The sequence below is a fragment of the Hibiscus syriacus genome, unplaced genomic scaffold (genome assembly GCF_006381635.1).
Source record: "Hibiscus syriacus cultivar Baekdansim isolate YM2019G1 unplaced genomic scaffold, ASM638163v2 tig00110481_pilon, whole genome shotgun sequence".
Lineage (NCBI taxonomy): Eukaryota > Viridiplantae > Streptophyta > Magnoliopsida > Malvales > Malvaceae > Hibiscus > Hibiscus syriacus.
The window spans coordinates 541,511-562,606 of record NW_024062757.1 but is presented as its reverse complement, the minus strand read 5'-3'; the positions used below and the strand labels follow the sequence as shown (position 1 = coordinate 562,606).

General features: G+C 33.8%; 1 protein-coding gene, 1 long non-coding RNA gene and 1 pseudogene across 4 annotated transcripts; 2 read left to right on the top strand and 1 right to left on the bottom strand.

The window, feature by feature from the left end:
* The first annotated feature begins 5,504 nt into the window (after nt 1-5,504).
* On the top strand, nt 5,505-16,829 carry LOC120128554 (protein ENHANCED DISEASE RESISTANCE 2-like). Of its 3 annotated transcripts, none has more exons than XM_039146223.1 (22): nt 5,505-5,964; nt 6,353-6,427; nt 6,909-6,962; nt 7,497-7,562; nt 7,757-7,860; nt 8,744-8,814; nt 8,896-9,012; nt 9,162-9,202; nt 9,319-9,419; nt 9,581-9,676; nt 10,402-10,466; nt 10,562-10,633; nt 10,704-10,859; nt 11,113-11,345; nt 11,430-11,469; nt 11,583-11,734; nt 11,836-11,937; nt 12,748-12,792; nt 12,945-13,010; nt 15,847-15,942; nt 16,079-16,180; nt 16,496-16,829. In XM_039146223.1, exons 1-22 carry the CDS (start codon nt 5,827-5,829, stop codon nt 16,601-16,603), a joined length of 2,100 nt encoding a protein of 699 aa, XP_039002154.1. In that variant the 5' UTR covers nt 5,505-5,826; the 3' UTR covers nt 16,604-16,829. The 3 variants fall into 3 exon arrangements, with proteins under 3 accessions (XP_039002154.1, XP_039002153.1, XP_039002155.1); XM_039146222.1 differs by having other exon boundaries at nt 5,507-5,964; nt 12,870-13,010; nt 16,496-16,826; XM_039146224.1 differs by lacking the exon at nt 9,581-9,676 and having other exon boundaries at nt 5,507-5,964; nt 12,870-13,010; nt 16,496-16,826.
* On the top strand, nt 13,065-15,415 carry LOC120128561. Its single transcript, XR_005516642.1, has 3 exons — nt 13,065-13,114; nt 14,613-14,623; nt 15,031-15,415. It is a non-coding gene; the product is annotated as an uncharacterized LOC120128561 (long non-coding RNA).
* Nucleotides 16,830-17,198: 369 nt separating the features above from the next.
* Nucleotides 17,199-20,132, bottom strand: LOC120128557 (annotated as a pseudogene).
* Between the last annotated feature and the right edge of the window lie 964 nt (nt 20,133-21,096).

The following is a 21,096-nucleotide window of genomic DNA, read 5'->3' as shown; positions in this document are numbered from 1 at the left end:
GCATCAACAATACGGAAACCAAAGAATTCAGTGTACCACATATTAAAACAAATAAAACAGTTCAGTAATAAATAGGGAACACACCTCGATAATATGTTCAAATCGTGGATCTACTGATTGCTGGTTTCACCACGCTCTGCTACAGTTTTCGAACCTAATTTATAATATCACTATATTACTAATGGGTAACATAAATAAATCTCTAAAATCATAAAATTTACGAGTCTTACGAGTGAATACTGGTATACGTGGTTTAACTGATCTAGAAGAGTTGGGTCGAGCTATCGAACGATCCGGAGAGTCTCTTGTACCTTCAAACAATAATAATTAATCAGCCCCAAATCTTACTTAATTGTTCAAAGCTAGAATTCTTAAGTATATAAGCATTTTTCGGGTTTGACTATCATTTTGGGGTATTTTGAGTCTGAATTTGGCCAAACGGACTGCGGAATCGGAATCAGGACGTCGAAAAACATAAAGTATGACTTTTTGAAAATTCAGATTCTTGGTCAAAGTCAAAGTCAACCACTTTGACCGTAGATTTGGAGACCTTCGGATTCGAATTTGACAAAAAAAACCACAGAAACGGATTCGGCACGTCGAAAACTATCAGGATAGGTATACTCGGAAAAGATTAACGGTCGTTTAATGCTCGGTCAAAGCCATTTTAAGTTTTGGTCAAAGAAAGTCAACGGTCAACGGTCAACGGTCGGGTCGGGTCGGGTCAATGGTCGGGTCGGGTCGGGTCAACGGTCGGGTCGGGTCAGACCGGTCAAACCGATTCAGACCGGTCAAACCGGTTCGAACCGGTTGAAAACCGGTCAAACCGGTTTCCAGCAGCCACTCGCCCTGCGGCGGCGCGTGTGGCGCGTGAGGCGTCCTCCGGGGCCCTAAAAATCCCGGAAAAATTTCTAAAAATTATTTTGAGCGATTTCAAGATACTTACAACGATCGGTTCAAATTTTTGAACGGCGGAGAGCTCGATTTCAAATCGGCCGAATCTTTGACTGCACCACCTCCTCACGCGCCGCCGTCTACGGCGGACAAGGTTGACACCGGTGAACTCGGAACGGCACAAGGAACACGATGGTGCGGGAGGTGTCGTAAACGGAGCCACGATCAGCGGTGAATTTAAGATTTCCTCGGCGATAGAACTAACAAAACCGTCGCTACTTTGACTGGAAATTCTCGACGTTTGGCCGCGTTTCGCTTCAATTAATTTGAAGGGTTTGTTCCTCGCTCGATGATGAACACAACGGTGGTTTCAAAACAACGATCGGAATTCGGACGGCGTCGGAATCGAGTTTGGAAGTTGTGTGCGTGAGGAAGGATTTGTGAAATTGATTTCTATTTTTTCAAAACAGAAATCACGCATATATCAATTGTCTGCCGACACTCCATGGTTAAATTCAGGGCTTGGTCCCTGAATTTTCTTTAATTTTAAAACAAGCTCCAAGTTTTAAAATCTTTCAATTCAGTCCCAAATTTTCACAATTAAACCCTCAAATTTTAATTAAATATTATTTTGAAAATCAGGTTGTTACATGACATGTCTGCGAACCAAACAGAATATGGAATTGGATTCAAATTCCTACATATTCCAATTCCTACAGATTCTAATTCCTTCACAGATTTCAATTCCTTCACAGATTCCAATTCCCTCATAAACATTTTAACGAATCAAACACCACCTTATATTAAATTGCCGCGTAATAGAATCACCCGTTCCATTCTCAACTTGTTAGAAGATGATATTAAGGACTGAGACATTCTAAGCCTACTAGAATAGTAGAATGTAACCAGATGGAACTATGTATAGTTTCAGGAGTCACCGGCTCCTAATTTTTTTATTATTAAATATATATTTAGATCTTTAAATTTTAATTTATTTTAATTTTATCTTTTATATATATTTTATTATTAATTATATTTTATCTTTTAAACTAGAATCTCGACTTTGTCCCTTTTAACTCTCTTAATTCATTACTTTTCGATCATCTGTAATATATGTTTTAAATACTCTCAATTATTTTACTTATTTAATCACTCTTACAGTCGTTAATGTTCAAACCATAAACTTTAAAAACAATAATAATTTCTTTAATTATTGAGATATATTAGTTCGTTCACTGTTCACGTTATTTACTCGTATTTCAGCCATGTTCGACCGTTCATATATTTTATTATAATCTTTGACAAATCTACCGAATTCTACAATGAAAAGTAAAAATAAAAACTTTGTTTCGTTTATTTTCCAATTTTTCATTTTTTACAAACTTCATTCACATTATTTCTTATTTACGGTTTTGGGCTTCTGTTGTGTTCTTGACTCCTCCGATTTTGATTGCTTTTTCTTTCTGTTTGAACATCTATTGTGCTATTGACTCTACTTCACTCCAATATTATTTTTCTTTCAGGGTTTGGTTGAGCAATTTTAAAAAATGCATTGTACATAATATGCAGGTAACATATAGATACAAAGACAAATTGATTATAGAGTAAGGTACACAAATAGTTTTTCGATTATAGGGTATTGCTTTGAGTTCCTAGACTATTAAAGATTATAAAATGATCTATCAATTATACGACATTACTTTGTTGAGTCCACTGACTATTAAAAGTTACAAAATGATCACTTGATTATTTGTATGTTTCAAACTCGTCATTTTCTGTTAAAAACTTGACGACAATATGAGCTGGACGCTAACCTACTGAATGAGATATGATAAAATTTTATCCTAAAATCTCAAATGGCTATCATATCTCAGTCAGCATGTCAAAGGCCAACTTAGATGACCGTTATTTTTTCTAATGAAAAATTACAAGTTCAGAACATGTGAATAGTCAGGTGGTCATTTTGTAACTTTTAATAGTCGAGTGACTCAACAAAACAATACCTTATAATCGGATGTAGACCTGTAAACAAACCGAACGTTCAGCGAAACGTTTGTGAACTGTTCGAATACAAGTTCGTTTATGTTCGTTTATTTATTACACGAACGAACATTAATAAAATTTTATGTTCGTTTAATTAAATGAACAAACACGGACAAATGACTCGTTCGTTTATTTATGTTCATGAATGTTAGGTAATTCGTTTGTTTACGTTCGTTTATTTGTGTTCGTTTATGTTCATTTATGTATATTCAACCCAATCTCCAAAACCCGTTAAAAGTATTAAAACCTAATAAATTTTAACCTTAAACACATTAATATTTTAAAATATATTTAATTTTAAATAGAAATAAAAAAATACCCAAATCAATTAAAGAAAAAATTATTTGGAAAGAAAAAAACTATTATCAAATATAACTCTGGTTAATTTTATGTTTGCTCGTTTATATCCGTTTGAATTCGTTTACGTTCGTTCATTTGTGTTCGTTTATCATTTTAATGAACGAACACGAATAAACTACATTCCTTAATAAACAAATACGAACAAAAATTTTTGTTAGTTTAGTTGTTCTTGTTCGTTCATTTATTCGGCCAGAGTTAAATGAACGAACATGAACACACCCTCATTCGTATTCGTTCGTTTACAGGCCTAATCAAATGACTATTTTGTAACTTTTAATAGTTGAGGAACTCAACAAAATAATGACTTATAATCGAAGACCGTTTGTATATTTTACCCTCAATTATATTCTTATAGTCCAATTAATAAAGTCAATATACTTTCATTTTCTTATACATGTAAATCATCGGTATAGCAGATGCTACACACTTTTATATCATATATGTACATGCTAAATATAATTTCATCATCATATAATTATATTGTGATACATCATGTATGGTTATGTTAACATCATGAATTTTCACATCGCTGTTATATTAATTACTAAATATTTTTTTCAATTCAATAACTACATTAAGTATATAAAAAATTCATAAATCATATTATTATTTTTAATTAAAATCTCAAATACTATTATATTATATTTTTCCAGGATAAAGAGCTTTCGACGAAAGAAGCTGTCATCAGAAGGATTCCAAAGATTACTTATGCGCATCCCAAATCTGTTTTTTTTTTATACAAAATCTGATTTTTCTTCCCTTCGTTTGTTTTTATTTGAATTAACTAGTATTAAAAATTAGAAAAATGAGATAATGACAGATTACTACTAATTTACTCACAATTTTGTTAAAGATATAATGATGAATCAATAAGCAACTTGATATTTTTTAAGTAAAATATTGAGTTCGAGTCCTTGTATATATAAAAAATATTTATTGAAAAATTTATCCACCAAAATCAAGAGTACGATGAGAGTCGGTCCGAATAACCTTAAAATTTGAAAGAGCCAAAGGTCATCCGATCCAATAAGATTAATATTTTCAAAATGATATGGGACTTGCTTGTAATTAAACGCTTCACCAGGGGCCAAACTATTTCCTTTTTTTCCCCCTTAAACTGATAAACATATTGTCAGATTCCTACCCAGGTCCAAGAAGCTGAAAATAAACCTAGAAGTCAGCCCTGTATTTTTGGGTAAACTACATGTTTAGTATTTTATCTATAACTCATGTTACATTCTGGTCACTGTACTATTTTTTGTTTCAAAAACATACCTAATGTTTATTTTTGGTTTTATTTTGGTCACACATCATAAGATAAAGATATTTCATCATTGAAAAAATAAAAAATATAGATTCAACAGTTCTTTTAGTTTTTTTACCGGTTTGAGAGACTAAAGTGAAATCAAAACTAAATACTAAGGATTATGTAAAAAAGTTAAATAATTGGGTGACTAAAACGGAATAAAAATGGTAGTCCATGTGATAAACATGAAGTTTACCCTTTTTCCACCCTACCCAATCGTGTATTAACTTTTGTTTTGGGATCTGGATAACTATCATTTACATATTTTAATTATCATTTATAGTAGTATGAAACAAATTACTTTAATAGTTAAAAAATATTATTATTCTTATAGTTTTTAAGTTCAAATATTAATGATCACAATATAGATTATTAAATGTTTATTATTAAAAATTTAAAAATATTTAATATAAATACTATTTTATAATCATCTTAATTTAATAAAAAAATATTATTTATAATAATTTTAAAGCATAACAGCATAGTAATATTAGTTATTTAAATTTGATATAGGGCTCAACTTTTTTTATACAGATCTCAAATCTCTTAATTTAAAGTTATTAAATGCTCAATTAATTTTAAATATTACAAAAGTAAAATACAATTGAATTAGAAATAACAGTTATTAATTAAAATATTGAATTTTAAATATTTTTTTAATAAATTTAAATATGTAACCAATAACTAAATTAATTCAAATCTATATAATATCATTTAAATCAATATAAATAATTATTGTCATATAGAAATATGAGCCTTCAATATTAAAAGTTAATTATCTTTAAATAAATATTATATAATTATTAGTAAAATTATATATAAATAATAAATTAATATATTATTTTATTATTTCTGATTTCAAAATTAGCTTTCTTATTCTTCTTCTTCGTTCTTCTTCAGATTAGTGTTCATTTGCAAAACTTCACCTTGATCCTGCATACTGTTGTTCCATCTTTCGACTTTCTGTCTAGCTTTTTTTGGTTGTCGCCTATTATCTTACCTCGTCATCGTAGTATACAAAATCAAATTTCCGTTTTGCGGTTCTTCGACAGTGTTGAAATAGAGTTCCCCCCGACTATGCTAAATTTGAGGGGTAGGCACTACAGATTAGCCAATTTCGCGATTTTGACGAAGAAGTAAGAGGCGATGAAAGGTCAAACGATACGGGAGGCATAGTGATTTGGGGATTCGATTGTTGATGGTAGAATTTTGAGAGGGCAGGAATGTCGAAAGTGGTGTACGAAGGATGGATGGTGAGATATGGACGAAGGAAGATCGGGCGATCCTTCATACACATGCGATATTTCGTGCTCGAAAATCGGCTTCTAGCTTACTACAAGAGAAAGCCGCAAGTTAATCAGGTTTTTAATTATTTTCTTCGAGAGTTCTTAATTTCTCTTAGGGAATTAAACATGTTTTTGGAGCATTTTATGCTTCGTTTAGGTTTAGTTCGCAATCTTTTTGGACCGTGGAAAAGAGAAAAGTAGCTTTTAGAACGTTAAATTAAATGCAGTTCTGTTTGATTTAACTTTTATTTTAGTAATGGAGCAGTTGATGACTTGATGCTGCAATTCTTTATGTAATATCATGAACATCTTGTTGATTAAGGTGTTTGATATATGTAGATTCTTACTGTATGGGAAAGGAAAGCAGAGGACTATTTATTTTCTTCGTTTTCTTTGAGAAATATTTATGTTTCTTTTGACTATTGGTTTCTGTGAAATGTGTTCCTATGTGCTCTAAATATAGGTTCCAATCAAGACCTTGTTGATAGATGGAAACTGTAGAGTGGAGGATCGAGGCTTGAAGACCCAACATGGACATGTGAGTTGTTGTCACAATAACAAGCATTTCTCTTGTCACTGATTACTATTGTGTGTCCTATTCTTGTGATCTAGTGATTTGGGAGTGTCCTTATTCTCTAATTGTAATGTTTATATTTTATTTCAAACATTTTACTACTCCATTCCTGTTTCCCTCTCTTTCTTTCCTCAAGAGACTCATGCACACCCTCAATTGCTGTCTCATTTTATGATTGACCGTCCATGTCCTTATTCACTAATTGTAATGTTATATTTTGTTTCAAACATTTTACTGCTCCATTTCCTGTTTCTCTCTCTTTCTTTTATCAAGAGACTCGTGCAATCCCTCACTTGCCGTCTGTGTATGATTGATTGTCCATGTAATCCTAATTGCAAACTGTAATGTTCAAGTAGCCCTTATACTCTGGTTCACAGTGAAATGTGTTCCTTTAGATAAAATAGCCTTTTGTACTTCATTTTAACTTATGCTCTATGTTTTGCAGATGGTTTATGTTTTGTCAGTTTACAACAAGAAAGAGAAGTACAACAGAATCACGGTTTGTAGTTTTTATTTTATGGAAATTGTAACTGAATGGATATTCTGTGGTGCTTAATAGTTTGAGGCTCTGAGCTTGCCTGGTTAGTCATTCGATTTGACATCTTCTCTCTTAAGGCTCTTAGCTGCAACTATGAAGGAAGGCTGTAGGAATGGAGTATTTGCTGTCGCTAAATTACTTATTGCATGTACTTGACAAATGGACATTGGTATTTCTGTTACATGCGGAAGGACTTAAGTCACATTAGCATAGATTGGTTTTGCATTTGGTTTTACCATCTAGACTATGCTTGGAGTCTGCTTTGATTGTGCTTGATGGTTGGGTTTATTCCTAATTAAGTTAGCCTCTCTATAGTAAGGATATAACTTGAATTTATTGGTACATGGGACTGGAAACTTTTAAGGATGGAATTAGACTAATACCTGTTTTAGAAGTGATACCACTATATGCTGCAGTTTTCTGGGAGAATATCTTACACATGTTTTGGATTTGCAATGTGGCCTCTGTGATCCATGCCTGCATTCTTCTTTCTAGATGGCAGCATTCAACATCCAGGAAGCCCTAATCTGGAAGGAAAAAATAGAGTCTGTAATTGATCAGGTGCATATTTAACACTTAATTCTTGCTTGCTTTACATGTTGTGGATTTGTGTTTTGAAATTGATTATCTGTCACCAAATCTGTTGAATTGTTTTGGGGTCACATTTTTTGTTGGGAACTGAATATATTGTCTGCATATTAATCTGTTACCCTGAATATTTTAACCTTCCTTTCACATTTTGTTTTCATGTTCAGCATCAAGATTCACAAACTACAAATGGCAACAAATATGTTTCGTTTGAATATAAATCTGGAATGGATAACGGGAGGAATGCTTCTTCATCTGATCATGAAAGTCAGTAAGTACCAATTTATCATTAATTTTCTATTTGCTGTTGGCTGTGCGTGTTGATATAACTGAGTGTTTATTACTTTAGTGGCGAGTCAGGTGAGCTACAGTTCAACTACCTCAGTGCCTTTGTCTTTGGATCAAATCCTCAGGGTAGAGCTTAATTGTCATAAATAAGCGGGGGAAGATTAGAATGCTTATTTGTGATAAAAAGTCGTATTGGGTTTTGTGGGATTTCACATGTCTTAAATCTTCTAGTTTTGTTTACAATTTGTACGATATAGCATAGATGAATTAGACAAATATTTCATGATTGGAACAGGGAAATACACTCATATTTTAAACATCAACCCAAGCCATTTTTGTAATATTCTGGTTATAGTTAAATATCAAGTGGTTAAATTCCTTGTATTAAGTTATGCATATTGTACACAGGTACACCACAGCACGAACATGGTGACAACACCACCAATTTCTAGAATATAAGGAAATGACATGACATGGATATGGATTTGGGAGTAAGAAAATATACATATATTTATTAACTTTTAATTAAAAACTAATTTGCATTAAAGTTCTTCAAAAATGGATACAATTCACTTCTAAAAAGGAAAAAAAAGGAAATTGTTAATACAAAGTTTCAAGGTTATTTTATAATTGTTTTGGATATTTAGAGCAAATTGATCCAACGGTATTCTTATAAGCTCAAAAACTTTTACTTAATAAAGTCTTAAGATCATCTAACCAAACACCCATTTGATCCCCAACCCCATAAACTCAAATTCCATCAATTTTCTGCTCGTAGTGCTTCACTTGTCTTTTAGGTTAATGATAAGACAAATGATTAATGATCCTTGGCAAAACTTATAATTTTTTATTTTTCCCCCGCTAAGGTTTAGTGCACAAGAGGATGAAGATGATGCTCCTCCAAAAACTTTGCTTAGGAGAACAACAATTGGAAATGGTTCGGTTTGTTTCCTTTTGTCTTCTAGTTTTCACTATTTCGCTCAATTATCAGAATCTCAACATTTCTATAAAATGTCAGGTCCTCCCGATTCAATATTGGACTGGACACAGGAATTTGACACAGAACTATCAAATCAAAATGCTAACAACCAAGCATTTTCTAGAAAACATTGGCGCCTCCTTCAATGCCAAAACGGTTAGTTTTTTCATTGATTATTCCACTTTGGCTTTAAAGTTAAGTCCAACTCAAAAAGTAATATGTAGGGGAAGGCTATTTAATTACCTCAATACTACAGTGGAATTGATGGATCCTTCTGAATACTATCATTTTCTTTGATATGGCAGGACTTCGCATTTTTGAAGAGCTTCTTGAAGTTGATTACCTTGTATGGCAGTGTTGTTTCATTTCTTGCTTTGTGCCTTGTATTTATATATATATATATTTTTTCAGTGCATAAACATGTTTTGGGTGTAAATGATCACTTATGTTTTCTTTATATAGCCAAGGAGCTGTAGTAGGGCGATGAAGGCAGTAGGTGTTGTGGAAGCTTCGTGTGAGGAAATATTTGGTCTTGTAATGAGCATGGATGGAACTCGATTTGAGTAGGTTTCCTTTTCAATTAAATATTTAAGTTATAGTTTTCTTCAATGCATGAAACAAAAGTACTTAGCTTTGTCTATCCACACAATTTGTGAGACCTTTTACTTTTACGTAGTTTGTGTGCTATCCATATTTCATATTTATAGTATTTGCCTTTCTACAGGTGGGATTGTAGTTTTCAGTACGGTAGTTTAGTTGAGGAGGTGGATGGACATATGGCTATAATTTATCACAGGCTTCAGTTGGACTGGTTTACTATGTAATATTTTCTCTCCTATTTAAATCATTTATGTTTATGATTCATTGTATTTTCTCTCCCTTTTAGCATGTTTCTTTGTTTTAATACAAACTTTGATTGTTGAGAATATATTTTATCCAGTCAATGCATTCAGAAAATCGCAGAAAGGGACATGATAGGTCCAGTACGCTGGATGTGTGTAAGCATCAAAAGAAATGAGAAAAGATGAAATTTAACTATATCAATAAAATACAAGGAAAAAACAGAAATACCGACCAAGTGAGAACCAAAATAAGAAAAAAGATCGAGTGTTGAGAGCTGAGGATGTGCTGGTTTGTTTACAAGAATTGTTGCATTATGGGTGTTTCCCCGCTATCTTTGGTATTTTGCAGAAATATTGGCTTAGTAATCTAGTATGGGGTGTCAATAAGATTAGTGAAGACTTGATGGTTTTTCCATATAAAATTAATTCTTCGTGGTATGATTACTTACACACACATAAGTACGTTTAACTTTTTGTTTCTAGAAGACAAAGTAGGGTTTTAAATTTTTCTTTACTATTAGGGGAGTGAGCCACCTACTGTTGTTATCCGAGGTTTATTATAACATTGTTCCCTAGTTGAGGGTTGCTTATGCAACCTTGTAGAATATTTCTAAATATTATTCTTCAGTTTCCAAAAGATTTTTCCCCTTCTTAATTCATGAAGTATGGAAACTTTTCTAGTTTATGGATCCATTTTTTGCAGGTTTGTCTGGCCCCGTGACCTTTGTTATGTGCGTTATTGGCGCCGAAATGATGATGGCAGTTATGGTAAACCTTTTTAGATTTGCTTATTTATTGATCTTCATGCTTATTTTTCTGGCTTCTGAAATTCTCCCTTTTTCTTGTTTTTGTTATTTTTGCAGTTGTATTATTTCGTTCTAGGGAGCATGAGAATTGCGGCCCACAACCAGGATATGTGCGGGCTCATGTGGAGAGTAAGCTCTATGTGAATGGTTGTGTTGAGACTCAAAAGATGAGTGTCTGATTTGATTCTAATTTTCTTAGGTGGAGGGTTCAACATTTCCCCTCTGAAATCTCGAAATGGGAAGCCTAGAACACAGGTGCAGCATCTCATGCAGATTGATTTAAAAGGATGGGGTGTGAATTGTATTTCATCATTTCAGCAACACTGTCTTCTTCAGATGTTAAATAGTGTTGCTGGTGAGATTTTTTCTTCTCTATTTTGCATGTAATTTTTTTTAATTCATTACTTCAATCAATGTAAAGAAAAAGGGAAAATCTTGTTTTTATTGTGATATTTCTCACTCCTGTCCAAGTGAACAGCCTGAAGAAGAAAATAGAAATATTGGTTCAAGAGGATGTTAAGAAAATTCCATTCCTATCTTGTTCGTTCCAGTTTCAGTCTCTCCATTCATCTACCTCTTTGAAGATTGTTGTTTACCTCTTATGACAGGATTGCGTGAATGGTTTGCCCAAACAGATGAAAGAGGTGCACCTCCTAGAATCCCAGTTATGGTCAATATGGCTTCAGCTTCAGCTCCCTTGAAGAAAACTCAAAAGACAGATGAGTTATCTGTTCCCCTTGTTGCTTCTCTTGATCAAATGAATGCTGCAAGCCGTAACTCTTTGTTGATGGATGAATACTCTGATGAGGATGAAGAACAAATGCTTGAAGCAGAACAAGAGGTTTTGTTGCCACGATCTTTATAAAATTTCTGTTTAACTCGTACCTAACTACCTATGGATTTCTTATTTCCCTTAAATTTTCAGGCATATCCTACTAAAAGTGATTATGATGTCAAGAGAACAGGTGGGTCCTAATAATGTTACATTGGTTTGTTTGTTTTATGTGATTGGATAAGATTTTTTAACTTATAGACTGACTTCTTATCTCAAATATACAATATATTTTATGAATTAAAGCCCTGGAAGAACCGGTTGAGAGAATTGATTTGTCATGCTTTTCTGGTAATCTACGGCGTGATGACCGTGATAATTCTCGTGACTGCTGGAGAATATCGGATGGTAACAATTTCAGTGTTCGTAGCAAGCATTTTTGTTACAACAAAACAAAGGTTAGCGTTCTTGCGCTTATTTCTTCTGGTTACTATTTTTACATCCAAATTGATATCTGAAGTCTTGGTTATGTTATCATTTCGCCCTGTATGCAATGAAGATTCCTGCGGGAAAGCATTTAATGGATCTTGTTGCTGTTGATTGGTTTAAAGACACAAAAAGAATAGATCATGTTGCCAGACGTCAAGGCTGTGCTGCACATGTGAGTCTTTTGCCTATTTAATGTTTGTATCTGGTTGGTATATTAAGTGATTTCAGCTGCACTTGATAGGCATGGTTTCTCAATTCTGCAATGTTGTCCAAACCTTTACTAGTAGTCATGATGAACATTTTATTACACATGGAATCTGGTTGCTCTGGAACTGGTTGGTTCACTTATATTACCTTGCTTTGCTAACTCCAAAAGCTACATAGTAGTTATTCAAATTGGATTCTGGTATGCAAGTTGCATATCATACTTGTTAGGTTAATCGATTAGGTTGCAAAATCATTCCTTTTCCCACCCAATTTACTTGCTAAGACTTCAACCTAGGGCATCAAACTTCTGTAATAGTATATTGAGAATAGAACCCATAAAGTTTATACATAATCACATTCTTGATTAGATAAATTATACCCAACATTCTGTACAAGCTAAACATGGTACCTTTTTTTAATGGAAACAATGAAGGATAAACTTGATCCAGTTGATTTAGTAAAAGGAGCTTCAAATTAGGTTAATGTGGTTACATTATTACTGTGAACATGATACCTTTTTTTCTTGGGGAAAAATGGAACAAGTAGGGAATCATTTAACTTACAAAACCATGTTTTTCCCTGACCAAGTTTCTTTGGTTGGTTGTGTTTGATCAAAACTGATGGTTCACCTGTATTTCTTGTAAGACCCTAAGCATTTACTGCTTAAAGTTTTCTTGTGTTGTCACCGGCAACTATATTGATGTAGGAAATCCATTAATTCCATTATGGAGTATATTTTATAGTCTTTGATTCCTTATTGCTTTTTTCTTCGTAGGTTGCTTCAGAGAAGGGGCTCTTCTCTTTGGTCTTTAACGTTCAAGTAAGTTTTCTAATGCAGGTGATATTTTATCTTAGAGTGATGGTAATGTTGAGTGGATAATGTTGAATTTGTTTCAGGTTCCTGGCTCAACACACTATAGTATGGTATTCTATTTTGTGACAAGGGAATTAGTACCCGGATCTCTTTTGCAGCGATTTGTTGATGGTGATGATGAGTTTCGCAATAGTAGGCTGAAACTTATTCCATCAGTACCAAAGGTATCTTTCTTCATTAGTTTGATAAATGTTTAAATCATGGTGATTGAGTCGGTTGGTAGCAGTCCTCATTTTAATTGTGCTTCCATAATTCTTGTCTTTCAATTGTTGTCTATTAGGCTTCTACAATTTTTCATTGTAGAACCAATTAGTACTTTGGACCAAAGAGCTCTTGTACTTTAGGAACACTAAGATTGCTTTTGGGAACTTGAATTTTAATAAAATTGACTTGTAAAGTTAGTGTAAGTTGTGTAAAAAATGCTTGCAAATCTAACCTTCTTAGTTATTTTCAAATTTATGGATTTATTGTGCCTATTTATTTGTGAATTTGAACTTCATCTTCTTATCCCTTTCAAATATATACTTGTAACTAATTTATACTTGGTGTGTGCATTTCATTCTCACAATTTATATAGCAAACGAAATCCAAATCCGCTCTCTCAAATTCATGTTCCCAGACCTCGCATAAATGAAAGCTATGAATCCAGATTTACCTGGGTTCTCGGTCATGTTATCCATATGTTTTCAAGCTTTTTGTTTCCTCTATATATGGAAGCATGTATATATACACGTTAAAAGGCATAACAAGGCACATTATTCGTATTATATATGTTTTTTCTTTATCAAAGTTATGAAGCTGTGTTCATCCCAACCACAAAAGATTTGCCTTTGGTGTACCATACTTGAAAGCATGTATTAGAAATTTGTTGCTGGAGCTTTTTCTATTATGTTATATCGTAAGTTTAGTCTTATTTATTAATTATTATACATATGGATAAATGGTTAGGATTATTAGTTATCTTTAGGGTTGAAATCTAGGGCTAGGATTAAAACTTTATTTCTATCCTTTGTATAAATAAGCTGTAAAATATTTACAGCCACAACTTCATTGTTATTTTCTTTGAATTAATAGAGAAACTAGAGGTTTTTATTGCATCCGTTTTCTAGAGTTCCATCTTCTTTCTTATTGTTTGTTCAACCCTAATTCTATTGATTTACTGTAGTTTTCCCCTAAACTACATCAATTTTGGTATTAGTGCCTAATTAGATCCTAGGGTTTATATTAGGATTTGCTTTTAAGCTACGGTTGAATGTGTTGGAGGTTGAGGAACGGGAAATCAGGGTCAAGAAACAGAATTGGCTTCACTACAATTTAAGTTTGAAGAATTGCCAAGTTCAATTTATGCTTGGTTGCGACAGGGGCAAGTGGGAACCCAGATGGAGATTCTGAAAGGTTCCCACAACCCGTTCAACATACCAGAAAAGTAGCCTGGCTGAGAAATTGGATTTTGGTGAGAATGAAAACCCCTTTCATGATGTTGGACCCGTAAATTGTGGTTCAAGGTGCATTGGAGGAGCAGTTGGTGCATGCCTTTGAATTAAATGAATGTTGAATCAGCGACGGAACCACGTCTGGTGTGGGAGAGGCAATAACTCGCCCAACGTTTATGGTTTAATTGTATTTTAAGTCCCTGGAACTTTTGAAACCATTAAAATCAAGCCCTAGCCCCAACTTTTCTAGTTTAATTACTTTTCGGACCTGTCAGTTTGAAATTAGTGAAATTGTGCCCTAACCCGTAATTTTTTGGTTTAATCACCTTTTAGGACTCTTGTTAGTTTCAAAGTTAAGCAACTTTGCCCCTCCCGTAGTTCCATCCTGGTTTTGTCCCTGGGTTGAATTAATGTTGAATTTGCTGATTTTCCTGGTCTAGTACTTTTTTCTCTGAGACAGCACTTATGTGTTTTTTAGTAATCTTTGCTCAAACAGTGCTTCAACTCGAATGCTTTCTTGCTCCATTTTCTTTAGTCTGGTGTCATGGTTTTGGAGATGGCCTGAAAGTCAAGATTGGAGTATTTTTTTCCTATGATTGTTCTCACTTGTCAGGGTCTTGGAAAATGTTGCTCAACCTAAGTTTCAGCAAAAGATGATAGCTCTTCTTCAGTAGAAACTCTTTTTTTTTCCCATTCACAGACCTTGGTAATATTTTTGTCAACTATGATTGTGATGTCAATTCTTCAAAAGCATATTCGAAAGAATGGTCAATGGATTGCTACACCAGGAAGCAACCATGAAACTTGAAGCTATGAAGTGCTTAGTGGATATTTTAAAATCAGTGGGAAACTGGATGAACAGACAGTTGCACAATCTGGATCCTTATTCTTCTTATGGATTTGAAACTGTTCAAAACATTCCTGAAGTTGGAAGTATCCCCATGGCAATTGTGAAAGGGGATGAGCCTGCTGAAGGATCAGATTCTCGTTCTGAAGCCTCTAATGAAGCTTCTGATATTCCAAAAGAAGAAAGTTCGAAACCATCTGTTTCTGATGTTGACACAAAAAAGTGAAAAACAATGGATTTCTTGTGGTTAAAGATAGCGACAGTAATGGTGTTGAGGTTCATTATATGGAATTAGTTTGAAAAGTGTTTTTTGATATGTTTAATGCTGGTTTGCAATCCACTGTTTCGGTTGATCTTTGTATGAAGGTTCTGGACTATTAAATAAAATTAAGGTACTCTTTTCCCCCTTCCACTACTTATTGGCTACCTTTAGGTGGGCCTAGAAGTATGAAGGGGTTTTTTTAACGAGACCTACTATTCCTATCAAAAGAAAAAAAGTTATAAGTGTTCTTTTAGTTGATGCAGTCTGTCTTAGGCTTTCAGCTTTATTACTATTTGCATTAATGTATTTGCCCCATCATAAATGTGAATGTGGGAAATGTTTATGGTTAATTGTTGCTGAGAAAAGAATGTAAGGGTGGGTCAGTCATTGCCTTAATACTATTTCTAACTTTGCTCCTTCAAAACTTGTTCTTAAATCGTTGGCATTGAATTTTGCAGGGATCATGGATTGTGCGGCAGAGTGTTGGTAGCACACCTTGTTTGTTGGGTAAAGCAGTTGATTGCAATTATATTCGTGGTCCCAAGTACTTAGAAGTAAGCATTGTTATGATTTTTTTACTACTTCAATGTAGCATTAATTGTAGGTCATTTTTTTTAACTCGACATGATAATAAGTGGAGCTGCAAATGCTTGTTACTGATATGGGGTTTTTGTTTCTTTCACTCTGTAGGTTGATATTGACATAGGCTCTTCGACGGTTGCTAATGGAGTTTTGGGGCTTGTCATTGGTGTAATTAAGACATTGGTGGTTGACATGGCTTTCCTTGTACAGGTATGGGTCTTCTAGAACACCATTTATCTCAAATCTCTATTGAAAAAATATATGCTTTTATTATTGATTGCCGGGCAAAGAGATTTAATAGGAAGCAGCATAAGCTGAAGCATTCAGTGTTGCAGTGCACATTGCATTCGTTATTAATGGCATGCAGGGGCAATGAACAGATCATAATAACATGAAGTGTCATGCTGGTGTCATAGGGCTGCCTGCCAAGGGCATTGCCCATTTTTTGACTTCAGGATTTTTTTTTCACTTTTGTTGTATGTATGTTGGCTTGAAAGTGGTTGCACGTTCTCTTTCTCCCCACAGGCAAATACGACAGATGAGCTGCCGGAGCGGTTAATTGGTGCAGTTCGTGTTTCTCATATCGAGCTATCATCTGCCATATTTCCGAAGCTCGAAGTGGACACATCATGATTGTTCTGGAAACAGCTGATTTTATATGAATCATTTGTTCTGATATATTCATATATCATTTGCATTTTATATGAAAGGAAAACGGAATTATAATGTCGGCAAAGTTTGTTTATACTTTTCTTTGGTTGTCTATCTGTTAAGAGATCGATCCAAAAATACTCTGGGAACAAAATGGAAAGATCATCAAAAGTATAAGAAGGATGATGAGATTGCTAATGCCATCATTTTATATTCTCTACCAAATCTTTAGGCCATTCTTTTCTTAGTTGGACTAGTTGATACATTTTGCCTTTTAGGCAAGACTTATATCTTCAAATCCTTGGGGGAACTTGATTCATGTTGCTTGTCGAGTTTTACACATGTATTTCATCTCAATTGGATTAAGTAAATCGATTTAGAACTAAAGACTATTATTACCGATAGTCGTATTCGTTACCGAGTCGGGCTTCTACCTTGCATATTCTCTTTAATGAGTTCCTTAAGTTATTAACATTATTAAGCAAGACACTTGACTAAGTTGCCAATACTCCTAAATGACTCGTATGAAGCTAGAAGAGGCCACTGTTATTTCCTGAAATAACTGTTCTCTTTGAGAAAAGAAATTTGATTTATCGAACTTTTTCACTGTCATATTTACATCATGCTATGGCGGATTGGTATGTGCAGTGATGCGATTCTCAAATATCAAGCAGAAGGGAGAATATCCAAGGCAACTTCCTTGAGGGATGGCATTGCTTCCTGCTGATCCACAAAAAAGTACTCATTGCCCGCCCTTTTAAGCACTCTCCAAGGTCCTGGATAGCATCTATTTCAAAACCCAACAAAACTTGTTCAATTTAGGTGTGAAAAAAAAGTAAAACTCAGAAAATTCAGCAAGAAAATAGAAGTTATGAAGCAAACCTGAAGAGAGTCCCTCCATTTCGTCCCTTGAAGTTGTGTATGTAGTATACGGTCTACACCATGGGCAGGAGGGATTTGGTCAGTGCTGCCAGCTTAGGATAGAAGAAGGATGGATAATCTTGGCTCATTCAAGAGCAACTATTCAAACTATGGGTGATTATATTGAATTCAAAAACCCATAATGACAAAATTAACATCCGATAATGACAAAATTAGTGTTCGATGTTTATATAAATGGTCATTTTGCTCCCTATTATTTTTTTTGGAGTATTTTAACCCCAACATTTTAATTTTTTTGGAGTATTTTAACATTTCAATTCCTATTTTTTGGAGTATTTTAACCTCCAAAATTTCAATTTTTTTTGATCTAAATATCCCATGTTAGATGAAAATCATTAGTTTAATTAATGATCAAGGCATGTTGATATCATGACATTTTCACATATGTTTAATAATGTCGTGACATGTGTTACGTCACTTAAAATAAAGACGTGATATGTGATATATATCATGCCATTCAAAATGAGGGTTGGTACGGGATGGAGCGAGCCAATTTTTTGACTACCTTGACCCCGACTTGAAAATATATTCTCTAAACGGACCCTGACCCGATCTAAATATATTAATATTTTAAAATAATTAAAAAAAATATTTATAAATATTTATTATATTTTAAATTATTAAAATAATATATTTTAATAATATAAAAATAAAAATCTCTATAATTTTAAATATATTATATATAAAAAAGATAAAATAATAATTTATATCGGATTGGTCGGATTATTTTTTTACCTTAAACCCGATCTCGCCCTAACCCGACCCGAAATTATATACCATATAACTCCTTTTTCCCGCTAGGATCCCGAAATTAAAAAAAAAACTCCCTAGGATAGGTCGGGACTCGTCAAGTTCGAGTATTTTAACCGTCCCTACAAAATGATGACTTAATATGTGTTGTCACATAAAGTGAAAATGTGATAAGTTCCCCATCATCAATTCAACACATATGAAAATCAATAACATATTTTAACCAAAAATTAAAATGTTAGATCCCAAAATACTAAAAAGAAAAAAAAAGGGATAAAACGTTCATTTATATGTTTCACCGAAGGGAGGATACACCCAGATCTGATACGGTCGAGTTCTCCATTGAATATAATCAGTTTCCTGTTGATGTTCATTACAGCTTCCTTGTAAAGCTCTTCCACCACAATCATTTCTGCATAATGCATAGCCGTACCATACATAAGCTTCATGGAACTACTCATCAAAAAAACCAAACATGGGGTGTTCAAACCTACCGTTAACGTTAAAATACGGATAACCGACGACGAACAGTTCATCGTCTGGCTTTACCCTGTCTGCCATTTTCACCTTCTCACCGAAACCGAAATCCTCGAAGAACGATGGTTTCGTTAGGTAGTCGAGTTTGAAATAAGCCCCTTCGAACACTTGTCTTGCAAATTTAACTTCGTTTGCCTCCGGAAAAAACTGAAAACTTACAAGCAGAGGTTCATACACAAACCATGAGCTATAAATATCAAAGTATACTGATAACTAGTACAAACAAAGGGTCTTCTACTAACATGATCCAATGTCGTACTAACTTTGGTATTGACACTTACTATTCTGGTTCGTGTAGCTTTCTCCGGAGTTACTAAAATGTCGCAAAATTCGCAATCAACTGCATACTTTCGGTCGTTTCAATCCCACCTTCGCCGTCACCTAATGGTGTGTTTCGCATATAATGAGAAGAAACAGAAGGGAAAAAGAAGAGACAACAGAGGGTGAAAAGAACCTGGCACAGATCCAAGTCCAGCTGTTGGGAATTCAATCTCCTGTCACAGATACAATTGTATGTATGTCACAAACCATACAGGGAATTGTTCAATTATTACAGTTTGCAGCGATCTCACCATCAACTGTTTTCCATCCTTCAAAGCCAACTCAGTTGCCCTTTTTGCCTGTCATTTTACACATGTTGTCCAAAGGAATTATAAAAGTTCATGACTGGCTTTGTGAATGAATGTTCAGTACAATTAGACTATAAACACAAAATACATCCGTACATTTAGTCACGATGACTTACTTGTCTAAGAAGGACGTCGTAATCACCGGGGGAACGGCGTATCGTATCCGGTCGACGTTTTCCCCTCCTCAGAAACCGAACGACTGATAAACTTTAGATTCCTCGAAGAACCTAAAATTAGGGGAAACCTGATTTTCCCTTTTGTGATAGCTTCTGCTTCAGTCCAATGGCTTCTGCAGTGAAAAACCTACAGTTCGGTACAAATTCAACTGACCATTATGCAAGAAATGCAGATGATTGAGGACAAAATATCAATTTATCAAAAGTCCACTAGATTTTCAGACATATTCAACTATTCTGTGAACGCCATTAGGACCAGAAGTTTTAAGTGTTCCAATAAACTACTTCAAACGGTAATCAATTGAACATTTACTGTAAGAAGAAACAATTGACGGTGAAAAGAGATGAAGGGTTGGTTTAATCACCATCCACTGGTGTGCTGAAGACACTGCAAAACCAGGAGCTGAAAGCAGCATCTCTTTTTGCCTTTCCAACCACAACCACCGTTGCGTTCGTTGTAAAATCAGTCGCAAACTTTTATTTAATTTTAATTTTTGTTTATTATCCTCATCGCTGCACTGCTCTCTATCTCTGACGTGGTGTGTTTCCTAACACACACACCACTTCTTTTCTATTTTTCCATTCCTTTAATTTAAGCCCTTACCTCGGAATATTTATTTCCGAATGTTCATTGTTAAACGATTAAAAGTTTTTTAAATAATCAGTAGAGATTAGTTAAGTAATAAATAATTTGATATCGCTTAAACAAGGTCTTGAGTTTGAGTTCTTGTGAATGTAGAAAATCTTTTATGGGAGACTCATCTACCAAAGCCAAGTGTACGATGTAGATCGGTCTATATTAGTCAAGGCAACACTTTGAAATGGAAAAAAAATTAAACACATATATATTACCTTTTAATTACTTCATATTAATAAAAAAAATATTGTAAAAGTACGGAACGAGTCCTTCTATTGTAGGTATTGACTCAAATATTGATACATCTAATGAATTTACTTGTCATATGTAACCTATAACATGATCATTTTGCCATATTGGTGAAATACATAAAATTAGTATATCAAAATAATCAAATTCTTAGTTATCATGAAAATAACATCAATAAACCCACATTACTAATCATATATCACTATGCAAAAAATCAGTACAGTAAATGAATGCTCAAAGATGACTTGCAATCAGTAGATGCAATCATGAATTTAATTACAATGGTGCATACTTAAAAAAAAAACATTAAACAAATAGTGTAAACTTACATATCTTTGTAACATAAGCTTCATCATGAACCCTATTGGATATCACTTCTAAACTCATAACCTTTCCCTTATTGGATAAAGATGGAAATGGCATCAACAATAACATTAATAATGCAATAAGAATAACAATAACCATAGCAATAACAAAACATTAGCAATAGTATTGATCATGAATATAATAATAGTTTTGTTAATGGTTCAATGATAATTTTTTAGATGCGGAAAA